This window comes from Globicephala melas, chromosome 3, assembly GCF_963455315.2.
Source record: "Globicephala melas chromosome 3, mGloMel1.2, whole genome shotgun sequence".
In the NCBI taxonomy this organism is placed as follows: domain Eukaryota; kingdom Metazoa; phylum Chordata; class Mammalia; order Artiodactyla; family Delphinidae; genus Globicephala; species Globicephala melas.
This window is the reverse complement of record NC_083316.1, coordinates 156,565,101-156,592,356: the sequence shown is the minus strand read 5'-3', so window position 1 is coordinate 156,592,356 and position 27,256 is coordinate 156,565,101. Positions and strand designations below refer to the sequence as shown.

Genomic DNA, 27,256 nt, shown 5'->3' with positions numbered 1-27,256 from the left:
CACACGGGGTGCCCAGTTAAAGCTGAACCGCAGATGAAAACCACGACTTTTTAGGGTGTCTTCAACATTGCATGCAACATACTTCTACTAAAAAAATTACTGTTTATCTGAAGTTCAGCTTTAACGAGGCGGGCATCCTGTTTTTGTCTGGCAGCCTTCTAGGTTCTAAAGAAAATGTTTGTCCAGAGCAGGTCAAATTGGAATCAGCCTAGGACTTTTACCTGGAGCTTTGGGGAAAAAATACTTAAAAGGTATCTGTTGGGACTGCTAGGCTGGTAGGATTCACACTTGCAACTGCTGGGAGCCAGCTTTGCTATCATGTGGGGAGAGCTGCTTGAACTAGAAGCCAACACCACAGAGAGCAGATCTGTTTCATTTGAACACGTGGATCCAGCTGTTCTTGAAGCTGGCCCGGTGGGTGGTAGAGGTCAGGGTGCTGATGGCCAGGAGGGATAATAATTTCCTACCCCTCAAATCTGGGAAGTGAAAACAGCAGGGCTGAATGTGCCCACGGGGCATGGCTTCTGTTCAACTGGAAGAGTGGTGAATGGCTATTGGGTGACCAAAACAGTCGGTCTACTATATTCTTACTTTGTTTGCTAATTGTTTTGCTGCATGTAAACTCTTTGTTGCATTAGCTCTTGTTCATGACATCATGTCTGGAGACAGGGTCTGATAGACTTCCATGTGAAATTGGAGACTTAAATTTCAAATCTGCCTCTGCCTGGTTTAGTGGCTTTAGGGTTCTCGTAACCTCTACAAAGTTGAGTTTCTGGGTCTGAGACCTAAGGACAGAGGTTATCGTAATCCATTTGGACTGCTATAACAAAATACCAGAGCCTGGGTAGCTTATGAACAACAGAAATTTATTTCTCATAGTTCTGGAGGTTGGAAGTCTAAGATCAGGGTGCGAGCAGATTCACAGTCTGGTGAGTATCCTCTTCCTGGGTCACAGTTGGCGTGTTTTCTCTGTAACCTCCCATGGCAGATAGGTCGAGGGACCCCTGCGGGGTCTCTTTTATGAGGGCACTAATTTTGTTCATGAGGCCTCTACCCTCATGACCTTATCACCTCCCAAATGCTACACCTCCTGATACCATCACTTTGGGGGTTAGGATTTCAACATATGAATTTTGGGGGAGGCAAATGTTAAATCCATAGCAGAGGTACTTTCCCCATAGGATGGGGGAGAGGGAAAGTATGTAAGCACCTGTCATAGGGCCTGGTGTGGAGCAGGTGCCCCATACAGATGTTATTACAAAATATTGAGTATAGTTCCCTGTGCCATAGAGGAGATCCTTCTATCTATTCTATGCCTTCTTTGAATGACCGTAGCACTTGTTGTCTGTATCATTTTTATGTCTGTTGTTGCTTTGTGACTGAAAATGAAAAATTTCTATTTGTCCATGTCCTGGCCCTTACATAAAAATGTGTTCATTTATGTATTTCATATTTATTGACTACATCTTAGACACCGTGTTAACTGCTGGTTCTAGATGTCAGTAAAATATAGACCTTCCTGCTCAAAGGGTCACAGTATTTGTGGGAAAACAAAAAAATGAACAACCTATGTCTCTAAGAGCTTTGTACTTCCCAAAGAGAACACACCTCGTAGGTACAATGAATACATGTATCATACGTAAATGTATAAATAGTTAATGGGATTATACACCTGAGATAACTGCTTTTCGATTCTGAGGAAATGATGATTATATTTCACCAGGAGCTCAATACCACTCTGAGAATGAGGGCTTAACCCCCGACTTGACTCACTGCATCGCTTCCTATATAAAAATACACAAGTCTGTACATATGCTCTAGAAAAAGGCTTATCTGGCATGAATTTCAGATAGCAAGAAGAAAACTTCAAGAGGTTCAGAGAAGCATCCAGAAGCTCAGCTGACTCTCTGGCACTAATACAACTTGCTTGACAGGAAAATAGAGCTGTAAATCTCACAAAATTAGATGATCTTTTAAGAATTTCAAAACCTCCTGCTATTAATTGGAAATCCTAGAAGAATAGCGTCTTTTAAAATGTACTGATAATAATCTTTACAGCTTAATATTCAGAAGCCTATGTTTTGGCTAAGTGAGCTTCAGGAAGGAAGGAAATTTGCGGTTTACCTCCACTTACTTTGGAACCGCTGGTTCCAAACATCTACTTCTATGCACAGTCATCGTATCATCTGTAAAATGGAGGCAACTCTAAGACAACAGAGTTACAGAGATGTTGCACAGCTCCATGTGTCATTGTCTTCATTTGTTTCAGAATACCAATAACATCTAAGCTACTACTGAAAGAGTGCTATATTATTTGGGGTCATCTAGTGAAGCTCTGTCAAAGTAAAGAAAAGGGACCTAGAATGACTATAATTTTCCCAAGAGGACACAATTATTTTATGGTAAATCTGGGACAAGAACCCTGATCCCTTGGATCCCATTCCATTGTTCTTTCATTGGGTTCTGAACAACCCAGAGAAATAAAGAGAAATAAAACTCCTGCGTGCTGTGTCACTGGTACAGGACATGGCAAGATTGGAATTGGAGCACTACATATTAAGAGGTATCTGAGAAATTCTTCAAACTAATCGAGATATATACCAGGTACATAGAAAACAGTATGTTTTATGAAGATGATTCTGTGCAATGAACAGAACTGGTAACACACACTGGAAGGTGAATTCTCATTTTCTGGCACCTTGAAAACTCCACCTCAACATGCACGTTAAAATAAACATTTGAACTGGGTCATATTTAATTCTGCATGCTCTTGTAAGTCAGCAAAATATTCCATATACCATTTAAGTTGTCACTCACTTTTTAACTTGACTTTCAATTTCTAAAATTCTTTCCAAACATAAAACAGAGGTGGGAAAATGGGAATATGGGAATTGCAGAGATGAAATGAGCTTATTTCATTAGGCATAAAGATGAATATCCAAACAACTTCTTCATGGCTGAGAGTGTCCAAATCTACTGTCTTCATTTTGTAGTCAAGGCTTCCGGAAAAATATGCTAATGGATTCCTTATTACCCAAATGCCCCATATCAGTTTCAGTAGGTATCATTATATATTATGGAAATTTTTCTCAGTGACAGTGAAAGACATCCTGGCTGAACATCCCCCTGCCCATGACACAGAGATGATGGTCTCAAGCTATCTTGAAGGCATTGGAGCCCACACTATCCGTTACTAATATTAATGGAGGATAAAACTTCATATTCTCTTTGCTCTGTATTTGTTAAATCACTTCTTCCCTTCATTAAACTGGATGGCCCATAATTGAGTCTGTAGTGTGTCTATCATTGGAAACTGAACAAAGTTTTGTTGGTTTTATTAATGTCATATGTTTCTAGGGAGGGTCTATTCAATAACTAAGTCTAGTTTCACAGTTACAAATAAATTATGATGTAACTTTGAATAAATTAAGCTCATCATAAAGGAAGGATACTGAGAGTTGCTACTACCCCTTCCTTGAGGGGCTCTCGTAAGGCACTAATTAAAGTAACAGAGGTATATATGTATGCATATATTTTCAATGATATTTGTACAGACTTAAAAAGAACTCTACAGAATGCATTATAGAAACCTTAATGCTGTGTGTCCCTAGTTCCCAGCTCTCTCATTAGAACTACTTAAATGAACACAATCTTATCTGTTAGGATAGCTATCAGAGTACTCCAAATACTACTTCTTGCAGTACCCTGTCCCAACCTTTTGCCATCCTCTTCCCATTAGTCCTCAAGTCAGAAGCCCCGAAGATCTGTTCATTAATTTATGAACACATTTCTTCATCCAGCCAAGAAAATTGATTGATCCCTTACCAAATTTCAGGCACCATTCTTCAGTATGATTTATAGGCATGTTCAGGAAACACAGCAGTGATTAACACAGATGAATATAGTCTCTCTTGAGCTGAGGGGGGAGACAAAAGTAAATAAGCAAATATAAAATCATAAGTATAGGGCTTCCCTGGTGGCGCAGTGGTTGAAAGTCCCCCTGCCGATGCAGGGGACACGGGTTCGTGCCCCAGTCCAGGAAGATGCCACATGCCGCGGAGTGGCTGGGCCCGTGAGACATGGCCGCTGAGCCTGCGCGTCCGGAGCCTGTGCTCCGCATTGGGAAAGGCCACAACAGTGAGAGGCCCGGGTACCGCCAAAAAAAAAAAAAAAAAGCTATGAAAACAAAACCTATGGATGGAGACGTCCATGAAAGATGGAAGAGTATAATAATGGCCAGAGTACATTACTGTGGCAGAAGCAGCAGCCCTTAAGGAGGACAACTTTATAAATTACAAATTGGATTTAAATGGACAGGGAATTGGAAGTGGAGACATTATTTTCTGCAGAAGATGATGGACAGGGGAGAACAAAGAAAATAAAACTGAGACTGTTAGCAAAATACAATGCTAAGCATGTAAGTTAGGACTGAGTCCTTAACTTTCATTTTTATTAATGAGTGGGTGAGTATAGATTACTGACTACACAGAACCAAGCCTGGGAACACATTTTATATGTATGATCTTTGTGCCTAAAACTAGATTCTCCTGCAATTTAATATGACACTAGGACAATGACTGGCCAAGTTTTAGATTAATCACTCTTACACAAAGATTTTTCATTCATATAATCTCAAACAAATACTGCGTCACCAATTAAGTTCCAGATCTTATGCACTCTGGCTGAAGATATAAATATCTTGCAAGCCCAGCGTCACCTTCCTCTTTCTCTGGTAACAAATCACACTTTCTATTATGACAATGGCCCCAGTTATCGGCCCAGGAATAAACACTTGCCTCAGAGCCAATTAAAGCCCTCCTTTAGAGTTGATCGAGAGATTTAAGGTTAGAGTATTTCAATCTTACGAAAGTTTTGTAAAACAAAATTATTTCAAAATCTACTAATTATTCTTTAAGTTCTAGAAACTGCATTCTGTGACTAAGAGGACAATTTATTTGCCATCGGTTCTGCTCTGCCCACTTTATGTTTCTGTTATTGTGAGATAAAGGCAGTGGGGAATGGCAAACCAATTCTGATTCATTCAACACATGAGTGCTTCTTAGGTACAAAACACCATTCTGAACATTGTCCGAGGTAAAAAGATAAATAATACCTAGCCCCTTACCCTCAAGGATCTTCCAGCTTAGCAAGGAAATAAAACATGCACACAGATGACTGCAACAAAAAGAAGATAATGATTGCTGCCAGACGTTTGGGGAGAATGAGCAGAGCAAAGAGAGAACACAGAATAAGGCAACATTCAACAGTCAGCCAAGAACTATTTGTTGAGCAATTGCAAGCTGTGACCTGGAAATGGAAGAGGAGAACATAGATCTTCACATGGGCAGGTGAAAAATCAAGTGTTATTACTTGTAACACAGCTCTTCAAATATATTTTTTGGCACCAAGTGCCTACTAAATAGCCTTAAATTAAAAACTAAATAAGGATACAGTCTCTATCAAATATAGCCTCAGGTACTGATGCCTAAATACTAGGATCACAGTATTTGTGTTCCCAAGGATGCCTTTCTATTACTTTGCTTCTTTCCCTCTTTCCAAATTAGCTAATGCTGCCTTACCAGGATATCTATTTCACTTGTTCCAGCCTTTTTGATCCAATGTATTGAATAGCAGAATAGGTGAGTTACAAGAGGATATTTTGACTTCAAACAACAGAAATAAAATACTATATAATTGAAAAAAAAGAGGCAATCTTTCAGGCACATGTGGATCCAGGAGTTCACATGTTCTAAACAGGTCCCTTTCTCTCTTCCCCACCCCTTCTTCTCTCTGCCTTTTCTCCTCTCTGGTAGTTCTCATTATGGGATTCAAATATTTCCCTGTTTATGTGGGAGCTTCTGGCACAGCTGCGGGCTTATACCCTCGCAGCTCCAGGGCTGGCTGGAAGGGGCGGGCGCATCACAGCATAAGGTTGCACAAGGTGTGCACTTATATAGCAGGGCATCACATCTATGAGTGATTGATGATCACATTGTATACAGGGGTAGCTTCGCATAGTTTTTACATCACTTTTCTTGAAGATGGCAGTAAAATGGTATGTTTTTACAAAATCAAATAGTGTAACGTTGTCCAAAAGAGATACATAAAGCATTTAGAGGAAGGAGGCTCCTTTTTCTTTTAACTCCGGCACGGATTGTCTATTGGACAGTGGTAACCCTATGTCATCAACCTCGTTACTCCAGCAGAAGTCCAGGGATTAGCCCTGCATAACTCTTGTTAGCCTCTATTCCCTTCCTTGAACACTGTAGCCAGAAGGTTTTTTTCCTCTTCACACCTTAAGTATTGAAACCTGGAGGAGGGGCATATCTGAAAAGAAAATGATGGACTGGACTCTCCCTAGAAGGAAGATAAATGGGTGGTCAACAAGAAAAAAAATAAAATCCTCTGTACCAGGAAATGTTTGAAGTGTTTTTGGGTATCAAAAAACGGGTGCCCTACACATAAAGCAACAAAGGATATTGGTCTAAAAAGAACACCATGGCCAAAGGTGCATGGCCTATTTCAACAGAGGATTTGAAAGTTAAAAGTTAACCTGTAAAACATTCAATTCAATGTCATCATTTTACAGATGGGCAAAGTAAAACTCAGGCACAGGAACAGAAGTGCCAAGGTCAGACAGGTGGTTGGTGGAAGAGACAACCAACTTCCCAACTTCTGACTTTTTAGGTGTGTGTGTGTGTGCTGTTTTGTTTATGTGCAAGGACATTTTTCTTTAGTACACTAACATTACAACAGAAAGTATAGTCTTGTTTTGGTTTTCTCTGCGCCCTCAAGTCTGTATAAGACAGTTTCGCTGCCCTCCAACAGAAAGGCTCAGCAAGAGTAGAGACCACCATAAGCAGTACACGTGGGCACCAAGGGCAGATACATTGCCCTTCCTTGTGTAGGAACTAGGGCCACGTGTTGCTTTACTGGGCCAAGTTTGGGCTGGACCTGCAGGAGGGGACACCTTTGAAAAACAGCTTCCTAACTGCACTACAACCTGCTCTGGCATCCTGATTCCACTCCCCAAACCCCCCAAATCTTCAGCCAGAAAAAGAAAAGAAGAATGGATCACTGGATCGATGGGGAGACTTCTGTCTGCTCCTCCTACTGCCACCTCTTTCTTGCTATTTCCTGCCCGAGGAAACCTGACATCAGCCCAAAAGCATCTCTGGAAATGGGTAGGAGGGAGCCTTACACCTGTCAGCGCCAGAGAAGAAAGTGCGCTCTGCAGAGTTCTCAGTTGTTCCATCTCTTGCGATGAAAGGAAGAAAAGGAGCGAATCCGTCACAGATTTACTGGAGACCAGGGTTACTTCATCCGGCTCCAGCCACAGTAACCCCTGAAGACCAAAGATGCATTTCCATTCCCAGCATTTCTTGTTGGCGTCTTTCCCTACAGGCTAGCCCAGTGCCTGGCCCCAGAGAAGTCTCTGCGTAAAGGTTCTTTAGGTCATAAATCAGCCTCCTGTGTGTATGTGTGTTTTTCTTAGGAAAAACTGGCACAGACGAATTAGCAGTACGGACTGGGGTCTCCCTACTACCCTTCAGGCTTGGCGGCATCACCTTCGACTACCTCGCATTCTCCCGGCGCTGACAGTCCCGGCTCCGGACCTCAGGGTTGGAAGCAGTCAGTCCCAGCTAGAACCGCCCTGTCCGGGGCTGATGCCACCCTGTGCCTAGAATGTGCGTGTGGGTGCAGGCGGGCGAGCGAGCGGCTTCTACAGTGAGATCGAAGCAGGAGCTCAGCCTTCGCCTGCGACCTGCAATCCCCAGATTCCCTGGGGACCTCGAAACTCCCAATTGGAGGTACTCCCCCGCCACAGCCGCCCACCCATTCCCCCCTCCTTACCTCAGCACGCAGCCCCTCCCTGCGTGATGATGCAAAACCTTGGGGAGGGTGGGCGCTGGGAAGGGTGGGGAGAGCCTGAGAGCGAGCGAGGGTGGGAGGGAGTGGGCGGAGGAGGAGAGGGAGCCGAACGCGCATTTAAAGCGATAGCCATCCTCGCTCTCTCCCCAGTGCTGGGCTGTTGGAGAGCTCGAGCTGCAAGCCACCGAGCGCGAGCTCGAGCGCGGTGCGCTGGTCGGGGAACCCAAGAGCGCACGGCGCCCCAAGCTGGCAGGCGCCGCGGGACCCCCCACCCTCGCCGGCTGCCCTTCCCCGGGCGCCCCTACCCTCCTCGCCCGCAGGAGACCCTGGGCTTCCCCGGAGGAGCTCACCCCAAGGGGCCAGGACTCCGGCGAGCCCGCCACCGTCCCCTCGAGTGCCGCCGCCACCACCGCAGCCGCGGGAGCAGCATGGTCCAGCTGGGGAAGCTGCTCCGCGCCCTGACTTTGGTGAAGTTTCCCTGCTGCGTGCTGGAGGTGCTTCTGTGCGCGCTGGCGGCGGCGGCGCGCGGCCAGGAGATGTACGCCCCGCACTCCATTCGGATCGAGGGGGACGTCACCCTCGGGGGGCTGTTCCCGGTGTACGCGAAGGGTCCCAGCGGAGTGCCCTGCGGCGACATCAAGAGGAAGAACGGGATCCACGGGCTGGAAGAGATGCTCTACGCCCTGGACCAGATCAACAGCGATCCCAACCTGCTGCCCAACGTGACGCTGGGAGAGCGGATCCTGGACACTTGTTCCAGGGACACTTATGCGCTCGAACAGTCGCTCACTTTCGTCCAGGCGCTCATCCAGAAGGACACCTCCGAAGTGCGCTGCACCAACGGCGAGCCTCCGGTTTTCGTCAAGCCCGAGAAGGTAGTTGGAGTGATTGGGGCTTCGGGGAGTTCGGTCTCCATCATGGTAGCCAACATCCTGAGGCTTTTCCAGGTAGGGGGGCGCTCCCTCCGGGGCAGAGCGCGCCGTAGCTCCCCGCGCTCTTTATCCTGAAGGCTGGCTTGGACTCCAGGGGTGCGGGGTCTGGTCAGCCTTCGCTCATTTCCACCCTGGAGATCCTGCCGAATCCCTCCCACCTCACCCGAGGAGGTACTTTCCCTGCTTGATTCATTTCCCTTCCATCTCTCCCCTGTCCGCGCTCCACTCCATCCGGCTTGACATTCTGGATTTATGGCCCCATTGACAAGAAACAGTCTCCGAAAAACAAGGCGATGATTTAAACGGGTTTGCATTCGAGTGCAATTTGGTTCCAAAACAGGCTTGTAAAAGTGCCGGGCTCCTGTGAGAGCCACTTAGGCGCAAGGAATATGAAAGATGAGAAGACGCCTAGAAACTAGGCATTTCTCAACTCCCCAGCTTCCCTGCCCCAAGCCGCCCGACAAGCTGCAGCTCCCTTGGAAAATTTCGAGAAGAGCTTAGGGAGGCAGTTCTTAAACCGAAGGCTAGGTCTTCACCTACATTTGGACGTGAATTGCCCATTTCGCTCGGGTTGGATTTCCTGGCCTGTAACCTATCTCTGCGAGGGCATGGGGCGGAAGGCGTGGGGACTGTCCTCAAGCGGGGAGAAGCCACCCGCAGACGTGCCCCCAGGTGATTTGCTCTGGGCAGTTGTTTGCACCGTCTAAACTGCCTTTGCGATCCGGCCACTGGCAGGAGCCGGGCGATCAGCTTTCTACGCCTGCCAGCTCAGAGCCCGGAGGTGAGCTCATGCTAACTGCGAAACACAGTCGCTTTTTCTGCACCCACCCTGTGCCCATCCTTTCCCACGACCTCCCTAACGCAGCCCCCAACCCCAGTCCTGGGTTTTGAGGACGATTCTCAGAGCCAGACAAGAAGGCGCCTGGAGGGAGGCAGTAGGGTGCGCTGAGCAAGGCCGGGCGGTCCTCTAGCTCCGGGTGCAGGCGGGCAACAGCGGAAGATGCGAGGACGGCGGATCGGGCCCGCTGAGCGGTGGGCGGTGCTGCAGTGCTCTCTCACCGCCTGCTCCCGCAGCCTCGGCCCCACGGCTCCTGTGCCGCCCTGGGTATAGATGGATGGCTTCTGGATGAAGAAATTGAGTTTCAGGGTCTGCGTGACTATGGGTTCTCCTGTTTCTCTGTCTTTCTTCCTGTGTGTCTCTCTCTCTCCCTGCTGTTTTTTTTTTTTTTTTTGTCTCTCTGTTTTTATGTTCTCCCTTTCAATTTCTGCCTCTCTTTTCCTTCTCTACCCCTATCTCCAAGTTTTTTGTTCATCTCTGTCTTGAAGTGATCCTTTCCTAATGCACAGCTCTCTCCCTGCCTGGTAGGACCCAAGCTCAGTTAGTCCCTTCTCCAGATGTTCTGGCTGACCCTTATGCTCCCCGTAGCTAAACAGTCGGCTCCCTCTCAAGTGCCTTTCCTGAAGCATGTTGGCTTTCTGGAGGGGACTCCTTGTGAGATTCAAGCTGTCACTACATCAGCACCCAGGGCTATGAAGTTTGTGTTTGTGCCAGAAGGAGGGGTGCCTGTCTAAAGCTGCAGCCTGGTATGGCCCCTCTGAGCCTCTGAGCGTCCCTAGCACCTGTTGAGTATGCCACCTCTAGATGTTTGCAAGGCCAAAAGTGCTTCTGGGCAGCCTTCACTTTGAGGTAATGCTTTCAGGAAGAGCCTGGGTTGTTGGAAGCAAAACCCAGAAGCACTTCCTTTACCTCTGAGCTTAAACTAGAGAACCTGAGGAGGCAGCGCTGCAGGGAGGATGAGGCCAGAGGTCACCTGAGAATCACAGGGGCAATTCACAGTATTTTTACTGGAGCTCTGGGGGTTGAAGGCACATTTGCTGTTTGACATTTTTAAAATTATTTTGGTGCCTTCACTTGGAGCTTGGGAGCTTGCAGATGGGCCTGCCTGTCGAAAAAAGAGTGAAATCTTAAAGTCAAGAGAGAGCTTGCAAACTAGGCTGAAGGATTGTGTTTGCTGAAAAAGATTCCAGGGGGAGCTGATTCCTTCTCTGGTGTGTAGATCTGAGGCACTTGCAAGAAAAGAGAACGCTTGCCTTATGCTTAGTTCCCCTGTTCCCTGGGCTGGGAAGGAAAGGAACTGAATGCCAGCATTAGCAGTGTGCGTTGGGACCAAAACCATTTAGAGAAAACACTGTCATTTTCCTCTAATTTGCAAATTGCAGCTATTCATGTTGGATTGAACAGCTGAGGGAAAAGAGCCCGCAGTTTTCACCTGCATTTATTGAGAAGAGGCTGGTAGTAGGAGGGATGCACCAACTTGTAGCTTGTGCTGCAAGCTGGATATAAGCTTGGTGTGAGCATCCTGGTTAACCACTGCCCATGTTCAAATATACAGAGATAGACTCCAACAATCTCTTCCAGTAGCCTTATTTTTGCATGTGAACTTAGAAGCTCCTGGCATGTAAGTCCAGTCCCCAGTTTCCCAGCCTCTGTAAACCTGCAAAATGAATAGAGAGAATAGTGGAACACAGACCCCTTGTTCAAAGACACAGTCACTTTAGGGAAAGAGGAAAAGAACGGGTAGGTGAATCTTCTCTGGGATTGCAGGGTTCAGCTCAATGAAGACTGTCCTGTATAAAAGAAACTCCTCTAAATGGTTGAATTCTTAGCTCTCCAGAGATTTGTGTTTTCTTTTCCCCAGTCCCTGTGGGTTGCTGTGGGGAATGTGCCAAACCTATCATTTGAGATAAACATTTATGGTGAGGTAAGCTTCTAGGCTGGGGGAAGGAAGACTTAGTGACTGAAATGGGGGATGCTAAGCACTGGGGGGCAGGAAGGAACAAGGAGCTAGTAATGGATGTAACAAATGCTGCAGCTGCCAGCAAAGCCTGGATTGAACTTCCTTCCTGAAAATGAGGACCCGGGCAAGAATGACCACTCAGATGTAAACAGTGTCTCTGACTGGGAATTCTCATCTGCCTGCCGGTGGGCCAGAGCTGAGCAAGTCCTTTCTCTCCTCTGTATGCACACTGAATTGGTTAGTAGGTGACATGTCAGAGGACAGGAATCATATTCAGTGGATCTTTCAAATCCAGGAGTTTGAGGCTAATGAAATTAGTGTGTGGCCAGGGCTCTGCCAACTAGAATTAAGTCACTGCAGCCATTTTCAGCCTGAAGGGAGCATCAGGGAGGAATTTCGGGAGATTTGTTTCTGAGCCTGTACAAAATAATACTCTCCTAATGCTAAGAAAGATTAAATGTAAATTAATATTGACTACGAGTAACATATTTAAAAAATAATCGCCGAGTGGGGGATGGTTTAAAGTGGAGAGATGATATAATATGGTGTCCAAAGACTAAATCTCCCCTGACCACTGTTTCATGGGCTCTAAGTAAGATCTATTACAATGGAAAGTAATGGGAACGTTTTTATTCAAGGCTTCTCTGCTATTGACTTGAGAGCAAACACTCTGAGAGTATAAATTACTCTTGCTATGTGCTGACTGAATGAACAATATTTCATGTGCAGTGACATGGTCTAAGCTATAGACTTGGAATTGAATGGCATCTGTTTCAATTGTTTTGTTCTCTCAAGAGCAACTAGATAGAAAAAAGTGGTCAATTTGACCCTCGTGGGAGCGTGTTGCAAATCTAAACCTGTGTCCCTCATACCATAAATGAAATACATTTGTAAATTTGTAAGTGTTTTGCTTCTGTTCATTGATGCTTGAGTATAATCTCAAACTTTGGCAGCAACACTTTATACATAAGTACTTGGTTTTCTTCCTTTCTTCTTTCTCTTTCTCCTCTCTCTCTGTTTCTCTCTGTTTCTTTCTTTCTCTCTCTCTCTCTCTCTCCATCTTATGTAATTGGATAGAACTGGGCACCTAGGATGATGTGGTGTTACTATAGTGGGATTTTTTTTTAAAAAAAACAACTCTAACTTACCCTTTTAAAAATTTCATAAATACAGGTGTCAGTGCCATTTGGAATAGTCTCTATAACAATTTCTGTCTCCACATTTACTGTGTTTCAGCAAATTTACCTAACAGATGGTGAGTGGGCAATTTTTAAAGGGGCATTTTTTAAAAGAGCGGAGAGGGAAGGAATAGAGACAGGCACATACTATATTTGAAGTTACCTCCACGTGTATTTTATGTATGTATACCCATACAATTAAGAAGTCTTTGGATGTTTTATCTTCAAGAATAATTCAGATAATGGATTACTTGAATATCATAAACATTTAGGGTTTAACAGATTTGTTACATATAGACGTTGTATCATGGATTTAAAAGACCATAGCCAGCGGGCAGCGGCGAGCGGAGCGACCGAGAGCGGCGCGGGCTGGACGGCGGGTGCGGGGTTCCGTGCTTCCTCGCGGCGGAGGGCTGGGGTTCGCCGGGGACGCCGGGTTGCTCCGCGTTGCCAGGTTACCGAGCGCGTGCCCCGCGCCCGCTCTTCCGCCCGGGCCGCCCTCGGCGCCGCCTGATCCGCGGTGCGGGCTGCGCGGGGCGCCGGTTCCGCGGAAGCCTGGGTCAGGCGCTGCGTGCGGGACTCTCGTCGCTCGTGGACGGGGCGCGAGCGCGCGGGGGACGTAGGGCGCCGACCTGGGGCTCCCCGGCGCTCCGGGCGCCCGCTCAGGGGCCTCCGGCGCGAGGCCCCCTTCGTGGTTAAGATGGCGGCGCCCAGGCGGGCGGCGCCGAGGTGAGCTGGAGCCGGGCCCGGAGAGGGGCGAGTCTGCCACGCCCAGAATTTGGACTCCGGGATGGTCTCCCGTCTCTCGGGGAGCGGCGGGTGAGTGGGCGCGGCCGCGCGTACGTCCCTCTCGTGGGGTGGTCAGCTCTCCGTGCGTCCGCAGACTTCTGTCGTCTGATAGTCAGATCTGGGGTGGCCCAGGTTGGAGGCGAGGGTGCTTGATTGGGGAAACCTGAGGGGTTTAAGGACTCTATTGGGATCGTTTCAGACCTCAGCAAGAAGCTGAGCAAGTTTCCTCCCTTCTCTGAAGGCGCCAGCTTTTCTGAATCACCTTGTTCCCCGGGGGGATATAATTGGTGGTTCTGACCGTGGAATGTAGGACCCGGCGCGGGGAAGCCTGAGCTGGTTCTAGTTACTTTGTTTGCAAAGCACTTGTCTTGTCTTTGGAATCTTTGTGTATGTAATCAACGTTGGGAAGAGCCAGCGTTTTCTCCTCCAAAACACTGCGAGGGGTAACTTTATACGTAAGAAACAAGTGGGCGTTCACATCTATCTCTTTTCCAACCACTGAGTTTTGGTTGTGTTTCCTTTCTTTAAGTTTGTCTCGTTCTGAAGTGATTAACAAAAAAAAAGAAAAAAGAAAAAAAAGACCATAGCCAATTACACAAAGTATACTCTAGTATCAGTCCTGCCATTAATTAGCTTAAGTCATTTAATTTTTCTAGGCCTCATTTTTCTCATGTGATGTTTTTTCTTTGAAAAAGTATAGTTTCTAGAAGTCTCTAATCTCTGTGTCATAGTTCAGCTTGGAGAAAACCTGTTCTTATCCAAACTCCATGACATTGTATTTCCAGCTCCAACTTTGGACTTTGAGTGAGTTGGGGGCAACTTTTTAAGGATCTTTTCACACAGCTTTTTTAGTTAATATCAGTCTAGCTGACTTGTCATACTCAGACTTTCTCCCATATTCTTTTACCAGTGTGTTCCTTAGTCATATATATAAAGACTGTTGTGGGAAAAATGACCTCCTGGGTCAGCTTACTGCATGGTCATCGACACAGGGCAGGGAGTAAGATTCTGTGGATTTTACAGAAGCAGATACAGGTTTCATTATCCATGTCCTCTCCCCTTTCATCTTACAAAAACAGCAGGCTTTTCTTGGAGAACTGCCAGATAATGCCATCCTGCCTCCTCACGGGCCCCGGGGATGAGTTGCCCAGGGACTGAACTCCAGTAAAGCAGGTGATTGGCTCATGGGTAGGCATCTGACCTCGGCTAAGTCTATCAGACTCCTCCCCAGGACTTCTGTCTCAGAGCAAAATGGAAGAATTGTCTTTTCTCTCTGGAATTTCTAAGCTGGGGAGATATGACTCTGGGACTCCCAGTGACCATCCAGCACAAGGAGAGACTTTCTGTAAAATAAAGTCTTGCAGAGGTAAGCAGGGCTGAGCGATGGAGAGAGAGCTGGAACCCTGCTGATACTCTGGAACGTCCAGATCCAACTGTATCTGAATATGGCTGCATCCCTGAATTTCTAGTACTTGTTTGTTGAGGTGGTTGTTGTTGTTTGGTTTTTGTTTTTAAATCTCCTTTGACTATTTTGAATTTGTTTTCAGCCATGTGCATTTGAAAGCATCCTAGCTAAAAGAGCTAATTTCCTACATTAATGTCAGGTTTGCTGACTGGCATTCCTTAAGTGAAAAATCATATCTGCTATTTTCTTTAAATAAAATCCTTCTAGCTCAGGTTTGAGATATTCAAAACTCTGCCTCCTACCCCCCTCTTTCCAACATTTACTGTATCACCTTGAAGCATTTGTGACCACATCTTTCCCATCTAGACGCAGTTGAGAGAGAGAGCAAAGACTTCTGATATAAACTGCAACCTATACGCCTCCTACCTGGAAGCTTTAGAACATACTTGATTCTTGTCATTAAAGCAAATCTTTTGTTGTTGTCTCCAGGGCACAGAAGCATTTTCATGGCATAATGGAGTACAAAGTACATTAAGCCTAACTCTACTTCTCACCCTCTTTTACTTTAAATAGGCAGAAAAGAACAATCTCAAACACATTTTCCCAACAAATAAAATACATATACGATTATGTTTAGAAGACGTTTATGCAACATATAGTTAGACTGATTAATTAATGGACCTTTCGCCAATTGGCACAGTAAATATATATGTTCAATGTGCTCAATTAAAAAGAAGACAATAACATTTTTACAGGTTAATTATCTGAGAAGAGTATTGTGCCAGCACACTTGATACTACAGTATTTCATGTTTGACAGTTAATCTCCTTTCAGTTATATTTACTGCTAAATGTTTCTTGGATCAAGCTATTAAATTATAAGGTCAAAAGTAAAATGATATGAAATTACAATGATAAAGGGACACATATCCCACTTTAGGAGAATAGAAGTTCTAATTTCTTTTCAATACTACTAGTAGTGACCACAGTACTAATTTGAGCCCTTACTATGAGCCACTGTGCCCATATACATTTAGTTCTTACAGTAGTTCTGCAAAGGGCATATAATAATCCACACTGTAAAGCTGAAGAAAGTGATTCTCATAGCTGAAAGTCACATAGCTGGTGAGTGGCAAAGTCTAGATTCAAACTTAGAGTCGTCTGACAATGCCCAGGTTGTTGACCACTATGTACACTGCTCAATTGTTGCACCAATAAAGAGGTGCTTGAAATAATTATAGATTTACCTACCCTGAAACTGCAGTGATTTAAAGACATCAACGTTGCCAGTTGCTTAACCACATCTACTTACAGTAAGAAATTACATTTTATTTCATTTCTGAAACAAGATTAATTCTGCAGGCCCATCGAAACTTGAGCACACAAATCCTACCTCCAAATGAAAGATGCTTGTTTTCCATTATTCAACAGATGGCCCTGTACAGAGGCAATAAATATATAGTAGAATTTTCATTCAAATAAGTGAGAAGAGAGGTTTCTTCTTGTCCTGATTCAGTGTCCATCATTATGGATTATGATGGCTCTTCCCAAACTTTACTTCATTCACTCCACTCTTTCTACAAAACTCCAGTAATGGAATCCATCATTCAGACATACGTGCAAAGCGAAAGGACTGTATTAATACAGTTGCTGAAAGTCAAGTTGATAGAGCACAGGAAATACATCCTAATAAATGCAACATTAATGTTTGTGTGGGCCTTGGAGTGAGGGGTAGAAGAATTTTCAGTTTAATGGAATATTTTGCCTCTTGCTATGAAAGTGTGGCTTAATAGTCTTGTCATTGGTCATTTACAGAATCCTCCATCTCTGGGTTTCATGCTTTCTTCACTCTGCAGCTGTTGATTCCTTCTCTTGTTCTGGATGGAAGATAGCAACGAAGCCACTTCAAAGGGCTCAGCCTGCCTTTTTGTGTTATTGTTTAGATGAAGATATTTCCATTTATTAAAGCACACTATTTAAACATTTTTATCATGTTTCAAACTTGACTGTGTCCTGAAGGTATGAGCACAGGCAGACATAATGGGGGATGTTTTCCAGGAGAAAACATACTCTTATCAAAGGAATTATCAGAATTTTCATGTATGGATTGAGAATCAAATTCTGGAGTTAGACCTGAATTTAAATTCATACTCACAACTTATTACCAGTCTCATCTTGATCAAACGGTTACCACACTTCTCATCAATTTCCTTATCTTTGAAAGCGGAATAAGAGAAGTATGCCTGTTGGAGTTACACATAAAGCTCATCTGATAGAATATTCATAAGGATTTTTCACAAAATATACATGGAAATATTTTAGCACCGAGTTTAGCATGTGATTGGTCTTCAATACATTTAAGAGCTATTATTTTATTATTATTATGCTATCATTAAATATCACTATTACTTAAATGTCATTATTGCTAAAATTGCTGTAAAACTACCGCAATAACCCATGATGAATTCCCCTCTTCTGTTTCCTTTGTTTAAATGGAAAATATATATATAAATCTAGACAGAGAACACTTTAGTGATCCTGTTCAGTGGAGTGAGAATTTCCATGGCACTGATTAAAACAAATCCTGAATTGCATGGACTTAAGATAGCAGAGAGGGGCTTCCCTGGTGGCGCAGTGGTTGAGAGTTCGTGACCCGATCCAGGAAGATCCCACATGCCGCGGAGCGGCTGGGCCTGTGAGCCATGGCTGCTGAGCCTGCGCGTCCAGAGCCTGTGCTCCGCAACGGGAGAGGCTGCAACAGTGAGAGGCCCGCGTACCGGAAAGAAGAAGAAAAAAAAAAAAAAGATAGCAGAGAGGCTAAGAGATTTGAAGTTAGACATCCCCAAGTGTGAATTCTACTGTGACCCTCTTCTAGCTCTAGAACTTTGAGGAAGTTACTTAAACTTTCTGAGCTTTACTACTAGTTTCCTTATCTGTATCTTTTTCAGGACTATTTATTAAGCATCTTCCTGTTCTCTATGCTTGGACGTATCAATGAATAAATTAGACAAGAGCCTTTGCCTGCGTGCTCCTTCTTGCATGCTTTCTCCCTCCTTACACTCTCATGTGGAAACGGATGTTATAAATAAATTCTATGCTTTGTCACAGGTTGATGGGCGCTACGGGATAAGGAAAAGGATGTGAAGCTCACTGAAGAGGCTTGGGTTGGAAGTGCTGGAGGAGTGTACAGGTAGGTTCTGATTTTAAATAGGGTAGTCAGGGTGGATTTTATAAGTTGACATTTGAGCAAAGACTTGAAGTGAGGGAGTTGTCAGAATGTATGATGGGGAGACCACTCCCTGGGAGCAAGAATAACCAGTCCCAAAACTCTAAGGCAGAAATATGCCGGGCAGCTTGGAGGAATATCAAGGAGGCCACCCTGGCTGACTTAGTCAGTGGGGAGGAAGAGACAGCAGGAGGGCTGGAGGTCGGATATGTGATGGGATGGATTGTGTAAGTCCTGGGAGGCCATCACATGCATTGTGTCTTTTACTCTAAATGGAGGCAGCCAGGGGCAGGATTTTAGCCGAGGTGTGGCATGAACTGTCTCTTGTTTGAAAAGCATAGCTCTGTCTGTGGTCTTTAGGATGTGGGGAGAGAATGGAATCAGGGAGAATCTCGGGAGGCGACTACAGGATCCTCGAGGTCTATGTTGGTGGCCCGCACCAGGCTGCTAGTGGCTGGTAATTCTCAGAAGTGGCACATTGGGAAGGTTGTGACAGCATTTCGTGGTAGATTGAATGCAAGAATGGAAAGGAAGAGGGGGTCAAGGGTGAATTCGAGATGTAGGGCCTGGGGAACTGGAAAGGTGTGGTTACTGTCACCTAAGATGGAAAAAGTTTGGGGTAGAGCATGTTTGGGGGATTAAAGACCAGTTTTGGAGGTATAAGATTTGAGATGTTTTCGTGACGTCCAAGTAGAGATGCTGAGTACACAGTTGGATACACAAGTCTGCAGTTCTGAAGAAAGGTCTAAACTAGAGATACACTTTAATACAATGGAGATATTAAGAATAATTACATGGAAGCGCTATTTTAAAGATAAAATGAAGTAATGCAATTAGCACTGTGTCTTCTCAAAACATTTAATAACTGTTAGCTAAAATAATTACCTGAAATGAAAAAATACCTATAGTTTGTTTTGTCGTTTGCAGTAAAAGTGAATAAAATGTCACAATTATTTTAATAGTATTTGTGACACAGTAGTTTTAGTTAAGACACCATGACTACAAACATTTACACTAAACCTTTCAGTCTCCTGCTTTTCACTCTGATAGGGTACTTGGAACCATATTTTGTAAGGTTTAAGTTAGTTGTCATAGGGTACCTCTTTAATTAGAAGTAATTCTGAACTGTCTAGTTCCATGCAGTTTTATATACATATATGTATAATTATTATTTTATGATTTATCAAACTCAGTTGAAAATTTGCATCACTGATATACATTAGAATTTAAGCATTTACCCAGGTACTCAAGGAAAAAAATGTACTTGTCTTGTAATTTCCAAAGGGGTACTTACTTTCACATCTTCCCTTCACTTTGCAATTGCAAACATGGCAGGGGAAATATTATCTTACTGGTCTTTGAGTTCCCCTTAGCTATCTGCAAGTCCTTAAACAGCCTTTGTGGCTTAACCAAAATTCTCTTCCATCTTCATTCCGCTAACAGATATTGGTCTAAGCATGGACTTATACTAAAAAAATGCATGACCACGTTGTCTATAATTTTATGTTAACACTATCATTATGTAAGCTATACTTTAATTGTAATTATAACAGCTTTTATGTCAACACACATCCATTTCTAGTGTTCATCTGGTGTTCAAGGGGAGAGCAGCATGTCGTAAATTTTATCAAAATATAACATCTGAAGAATAGAAGAGAGGGTAATTGTGTATTTCTGTATTCACTCTAATTAAGTTCAGTGGAGTTGGCATAATAGAATTAAGATGAAAAAAAAAAAGACATCGAGGTACCATGGCTCCCTCTCTCCTAACACACCCTTTTCGTATCCGAGAGCAGAGACTCAGCACCTTTCTGTACAGAAATGGAGACAGGAAGAGGCCAGAGGATGAATGACAGGCACGAATGAGGTGGAACTTTGAAGAGCAACATGGAAATGAAATACTTCTTTTGTATTTGGTAGGTGGGGAAAATGTACCAGCGTGTATGCCTACTGGGACCACGTTTTCCAGAACAGTTAAGCCCAGTGTCAACTATGCTGTCCCACCTTCCTTGTAAGTAGGAACATACTGTTACTTGAATCTTTGCTTTCTGTTTCTTGATAGCTGGTTGAGAAGATTGTCACAGGAACTGCATCTTGTTAGCAAATACACTGTTTTGAAATGATTGACACTCACTGAAGAGTGGCAACTCCAAGCTTGCTCTCTCTTGATCTTGGACTATTTAAGTCTGGAGTGTAGGAGTGGGTTATGGGGAAAGACCATTGGAATTCTTATGTCTTCAGCATAATGGTTATAGCATAATGGTTAGGAGTGTAGGTGCTGGTTCAAATCTCTGCTTTCCACTTGCTAACCATATGAGCTTGGGCAATTTACCTGATTACCTGAACCTCAATACTCCTGCCTATAAAATGATGTTAATAATATTTCATCCCCATAGACTTGTTTTCAATGTTAAATGAAGTCACTTACATCAAGCACTTAATACAATGCCTAGAGCATAGTAAAGTCTATTATTATTACTATTACTGCTACTACTACTATTATTATTATTACTGTCACGATGCCAGGTGCTATTTTTCCTATGCCTTATTCCATTATCTTCTGCCCTGTCCCCCCATTTCTATCTTGTTTCTGTACAAGGGTAGGTTTGTCACAGAGCATTTTCTTTCCCTAGTGTCTGACTCTTAGTCATCAAGGTGACTGGTCCACGACCCGGCATTCATTGCTGCTCGTTGAAGCAACCCATTTTGAGAAGGGGAGTTGGATATTGATGCCAAGTTGGGTCAAGGAGAGAGAATTTTCTCTCTTCTGCACTCAGAGAGCTAAGTGAAATATTCAGGCCTCAGAAGGAGAATCAGGCAAAGGGCAACATGCTTAATTTCATACCTTAGTGATTAAGAACAAGTCAGACAGGCTGCATTTGAACTCATTTCCGTCATGTACTGACAACGGGATCTTAGGTGCTTTTGTAACCCGTCTGAGGCTCAGTCAACATCTGAAAGAGACGAATAACATTATCAGGACCTAGCGTATAGCCTCGTTGTAATAAGTGAGTAAATCCTTTTAAAACGTTCAGCACGTTGTTTGGCATATAAACACGTAATAAAATTTAGCTTCTTTGACTACTATGGCTGCTAATATTATTAAGTAGCTGAGCAGATCCGAGGCCCATTTTTTTCTTAGATTGCACATAATCATTTGGACAACCAGCTCACATTGATCAGCCGTTGCTTATATATAAACCCCCATGAACCCAAAGGTGCTTTAACTCTCTCCCAGTCAGAGCCTGTTCTGGGGGCAGAAGCAACACCGGCACTACCCCCGTCATCTTTGCCTTTATTGTCACTACACTCGCCTGCCGTACTGAGCACTTTCTGTTTGCCAGGCACCAAATTTAGCCCTGCATATGCACTATATCATGTAGTTCAGGTGGGAGACATTATCATCATCCCCAATTTTCAGATAAAGACGCTGAGGTGTTGGAAAGGTAAGAAACTTGACCCACAGCAAGAGATGGAGCCGGAGTATTCAAACCCTTCTCTCTGACCTCAAGAACCCTTAAATATTAGCATACTACTACATCCTGGTAAGAAAATCTGCTTCCAGCCACTCTGGTGAGAGTAGAAATGATTCTCAGTCCCCACATTCCTCTATTGCCCATGCCACCCTAGCCTCAGGACTAGGGGGGAAAGGAAGTGATCTCTTCAAAGAGCAGCCAAAGGGAACCTACTCCCTTCTGCCTTTTCGTAATCAACTAACCAATATTTTATTTCCTTCTTAAGAGTCCCCACGTGTTCCTTTGGGTACTTAGCTTGGCCTTTTAGAATTCTGACATTCTGTACATGACTCATCCACTGTATTTCATGTTAATTTATTGAGGTCAAGTATAGGGTCTTACTCATCCTGAAGTCCAGTTATCCCCTGTCACATCTAACTCTGTTCTTTACTTCTCGTAGGACATCTGCAGATATTTATTTGAATTTTGTTGAATTGTTCTCATCAATAGTACATTAAAAGTTATACAGAAAGTGCTTTCTTATAAGGAAAACCATCTAAATAGATTTCTAGCTCTTTACTTTTTATAGCACTATTGTAGAGATTATAGATCTCCAGGTAATATTTTTTAGATTGAGTTCTTCATATCATCTTATTTTTACATATAATGATAAATCTGAATTTTCTCTATCAAAGCTCTGAGACTTCACTGGCTTGTAACTTAGCTTGTTGATTATGTGTTGTTGACTTTTCCATTTACAATGATATTTGATCCTGGTAAGGATGGGGCTGGGTGGGAAGGTACATCTTAGGGCCATCAATTGGTTTTGTAGAGAACTAACATAAAGATCTAAAGTCTCATCATATTTCTGCAGAACTCTTGAATCATTTTATCATAATTCCATTCATTCAGGGAGTATAAAACCATTTTCAAATTGTTATTCCTGATTTGTTCATCTTCTCTTCCTTAGTCTTAGTGAGAAGAGAGCAGGCTGAATGGAAGAAAGTCATTATGAGCACTGGGGCCACTAAGGTAGGCATCAGTCCCAGAGTTTTGTTTTCATCTCTCCGCTATTAATATTGGCTAATGTCTTGAGTGCTTACTTGGTGCAAATGACTTAGCCGACCATGGCAAATGGATTGTGTCATTTCATCCCCTGATAGTCATACAATTAATGTATGTGTTATTATGATATCCCATAATGCATACATGGAACAGAGCCTCAGAAGTAGTTATTTGCTCACCAAAATATGGGAGATGTGGAATTTGGACTCAGGTCTGATAGACTCCTAAATCACTCCTAGTGATTTTTACCACTAAATTAAAGTTGTATACCTCTGGGTTCCCTTTTCTCCACACCCTCTCCAGCATATGTTATTTGTAGACTTTTTAATGATGGCCATTCTGACTGGTGTGAGGTGGTACCTCATGGTAGTTTTGATTTGCATTTCTTTAATAATTGGCAGTGTTGAGCCTCTTTTCATGTGCCTATTGGCCATCTGTATTTCTTCTTTGGAGAAATGTCTCTTTAAGTCTTCTGCCTATTTTTTTGATTGGGTTGTTTGCTTTTATTGTCATCAAGTTGTATGAGCTGTTTGTATATTTTGGAAATTAAGCCCTTGCTGGTCGCATCATTTGCAAATATTCTCTCCCATTCTGTAGGTTGTCTTTTCATTTTGTTTATGGTTTCCTTTGCTGTGCAAAAGCTTGTAAGTTTGATTCGGTCCCCTTTGTTTATTTTCATTTTTATTTCTATTGTCTTGGGAGACTGACCTAAGAAAACATTGGTATGATTTATGTCAGAGAATATTTTGCCTGTGTTCTCTTCTAGAAGTTTTATGGTGTCATGTCTTATGTTTAAGTCTTTAAGACATTTTGAGTTTATTTTCGTGTATGGTGAAAGGATGTGTTCTAACTTCACTGGTTTATATAAGGCTGTCCAACTTTACCAACACCACTTGCGGAAGAGACTGTCTCTTTCCCATTATATATTCTTGCCTCCTTTGTCAAAGATTAATTGTCAAAGATTAACTGAGGTGTGTGGGTTTATTTCTGGGCTCTGTATTGTGTTCCATTGATCCATATGTCTGTTTTTGTGCCAATACCACGCTGTTTTGATTACTGTGACTTTGGAGTACTGTCTGAGTCTGGGGTGGCTATGCCTCCAACGTTGTTCTTTTTCTTCAGGATTGCTTTGGCAATTCTGGGTCTTTTATGGTTCTGTATGAATTTTAGGATTATTTGTTCTAATTGCGTGAAAAATGTCATGGGTAATTTGATAGGAATCGCATTAAATCTGTAGATTGCTTTGGGTAGTATGAGCGTTTTAACAATATTAATTCCTCCAACCCAAGAACATGAGATGTCTTTCCATTTCTTTGAATTGTCTTCACTTTCCTTTATTAATGTCTTACAGTTCTCAGCGTATAAGTCTTTTGCCTTCTTGGTGAGGTTTATTCCTAAGTATTTTATTTTTGGGGTTGTGATTTTAAAAGGCATTGTTTTACATTCCCTTTCCGATATTTCATTGTTGGTATAAAGAAATGCAACCAATTTCTGTATGTTAATCTTGTATTCTGCTACCTTGCTGAATTCGTTTATCAGTTGTAGTAGTTTTCATGTAGAGTCTTTAGGGTTTTCTCTATATAGTATCATATCATCTGCATCTAATGACAATTTTACCTCTTCCTGAAGGAATTAATCTTGAAGTTCTACTAAGACTTTTGGGATACCTGTTTTAATGAGCCACTACTTCCTGCCTGAGATTGCACTATGCACCAGAGATTCTAGAATTAGCATAATAAAACTAATAATGCAAACAACAGCAACAAATCTTCACAAACCTTCCTTGCAAGGAAGTAAAGTCCACTGGAAACACAGACAAGTGAAACACACATTCAAAATGGCAGTGATTCTCAAACATTTATGTGCTGAAAAATCATGACAAGCATGATACCCAGGGCAATTACTAGACCCCTTCTCCAGCTGGTCAGGTGTAAGGTCCTGTAACTCTATTTTTGGTGAATGCCTCCAGGAGAGTCTGAGACAGACGTTCTCAGTTGTCGTCAACCTTTAGTGTGCATCAGATTTGCCTGAGAATATTGTTAAAACACAGATTGCTGGGCTCCAGTGCCAGAGTTCTAACCAGTTCCCAGGTGTGGCTGATATTGCTGGCCCAGGGACCACATTTTGAGAACCACCTTTCAAAACTCTGCAGTATGCGGTTGTGTGTGTTGTGAATGAGACGGGCCCAGAGAACCAAAGGAGGGCAAAGGGACTCTGCCCTAAATTAGTCAAAGGTAACAATAGCAGCTAGAATTGATTGACCCAAGAAAAAATTATAAGAACTTTACCTGCATTTGCTCATTTAATCCTTTCAGTAAGGTACATAGGTGCTACTTAGTGTTCCTCTTTTACAGGGGTGTCCAGAGAAGGTAACTACTTTGCCCACATCCTAAACTGGTAAGTAACAGATTAAGAATTCAAGTCTAAGAAGTCTGATTCCAGAGCCCACACCTCTACCCTTTCTGCATGTAGAGAGGAGTAAAGGATTGTCAGTGAAGCCTTCCTGGGGGCCCTGGCCTCTGAGTGTAGATGGAAGGATGAGTGGACATAAAGATCATTATTTGTGTGTGGTGGGGGTAGGGGAGGAAGTATGAGGGCTTCCAGAAGAGCCCGCCCTCCCCATACATCTGCTATAAGCAAGTCTGATGATCAGGAGTCCGGAACATGAGTATGACTATGGGATACTGAGAAGGGTTCTAGAACCCTGAGGTTAGAATTCTGGATCAGTTAGTAGGTAACAGAAAGTGAATGAGTGATTTACCTTACTTTCCACGGGTAGCAGGACGTTTGGAGATAGTCCCTCTAGCGTTAGTCCAGCTGCTGAAGGGCATCACCAGGGGACTGGGTTGCTTTGCTCTTCCAGCTTCCACATCTCTAGCACGTCCACATAGCTTCAAAGTGACCCCAGAATCTCCAATAGTGTTCCAACAATTTGGGCAGGAAGAAAGAAAAGGAAAAAAAAAAAGAAATTAAGTAAGAAAAAAAAGGCAGTGTCTAACTCAGAGAGCAAATTTTTTACCACAGATGGTCAGCAGACTTGCACTTAGATCTCATCAGCTCGGATTTTAAACTGGCCACCTTAGCCTTAAGGATAATAGGGTCTCCTAAACCAGGGCTCTGATAGTAAGGAATAAGGAGAGAGTGGTACTGATTAGCAGTGCCTGCTGTCCCAAACAAATATTATCCCCAAACTATTTTTTTCTATCCTATGTTTTACTTTAAAGAATGGAGGGGAAACATGATTTATCTGTAAATAGCCTTTTAGAAAGGGTACAATTATATAGTTATACAACCCCCTGGAGGGCTCCTTTCTTCTAAAATCTCTTTAAAAACTGTTCAAGGTTAAGGACATTTTTATCTCAATTTAGTAACTTGCAGTCGATTATCTTGGAATGACATCCTCTCTCTGCAGATGTTCTGTCAGGCTTTAGAAAATTCTAGAAGTGGACAGAGAAGTGTTATGGTACATGTATTTGCAATATGCACATCTTTGAAATGAAATCCATTTAGGGACCAAAAGGCATTTCATGTCTTTGCTATACATTTTCACATATTTGCCTTTCCAGAATTCCTTTGAGCAAATCTGTTCGATGTAACCCATCCGTTTCTCCCATCTGAATTCTTTATTACTAAACATTCTTCAGTATGCTCTCACTCCCCTCTGTCAAAGGCGTTTCTCTGGGTCCTCACCCTTCTCACCTCATATGTGAATGCGTATCTTAAACTGAAGCAACAGTCTGCTATGACTTCTCCATAACTTGAAGAACCCGTCTTTGTGGGAAAGAAAGTAGACTTACTAACTTAAAAGGTAGAATGCGCGCAATGTTTCTGAGAGTTAAAAACTAAGGTAAAAACATAAGCAAGGGAAAAAACTTACAGTGGATCCTTTTCAAAGACTTTATTTTACAGAGAAGGCAACTGAGGTTTAAAGAAAAAATGCGTTAAACACTAAATAATAAACCTTAAACCTCAGTGGAGCAACACATGGACAGTTCATTTCTCACTCACTCAGGAGTGTAGTATGGACTTTGGTGGTCTGAGGGTCAGTTTTCTGCTCAGTTATTCAGGGACCCACCACCTTCATCAAGTGGCTCTACGTTTGTCCTAAAAAGGAAAGGAGAGAGGAAGCTGCAAGCTACAATTATCAACTCGTTATCCTTCAGACATAAACTCTTCGGGTCACCTCTGGTCACATTCTTTGGGATAGAACCATACCCAGATGCAAGTGGAGATGGAGAATGTTGTTCCTATCTTGGTCCTAGTGATGCCTCTACAGGCTGGAGGAGCTAATTAAAGTGTAGTCAACAGCTCGTTGTTTCTGCCACAATGAGTGATTAGCCTAAGACTGTGGATTAATTATGTGTGTGTGTCACATATACATATAATACACACAAACATATATATGTGTGTGTATATATACATTTTTTAGCATGAGTTGACACATGGGGCTTCTGCCGTATCAAAAGAGTACAAACTGCCTCTTGTTGCTTTTTCTTAATTGAAGTTGACTACTACTATTTATTTCCCTTCATTTTGC

At 43.2% G+C, this 27,256-nt stretch overlaps 1 protein-coding gene across 1 annotated transcript in view; it reads left to right on the top strand.

Moving 5' to 3' along the window:
* Nucleotides 1–7,883: 7,883 nt before the first annotated feature.
* Nucleotides 7,884–27,256, top strand: part of LOC132597041 (uncharacterized) — an 86,254-nt gene continuing 66,881 nt past the window's right edge. The window contains exon 1 of the mRNA XM_060295539.2: nt 7,884–8,819. Within this exon, the coding sequence (XP_060151522.2) occupies nt 7,884–8,819 (936 nt within the window). The remainder of the gene's footprint in view (nt 8,820–27,256) is intronic.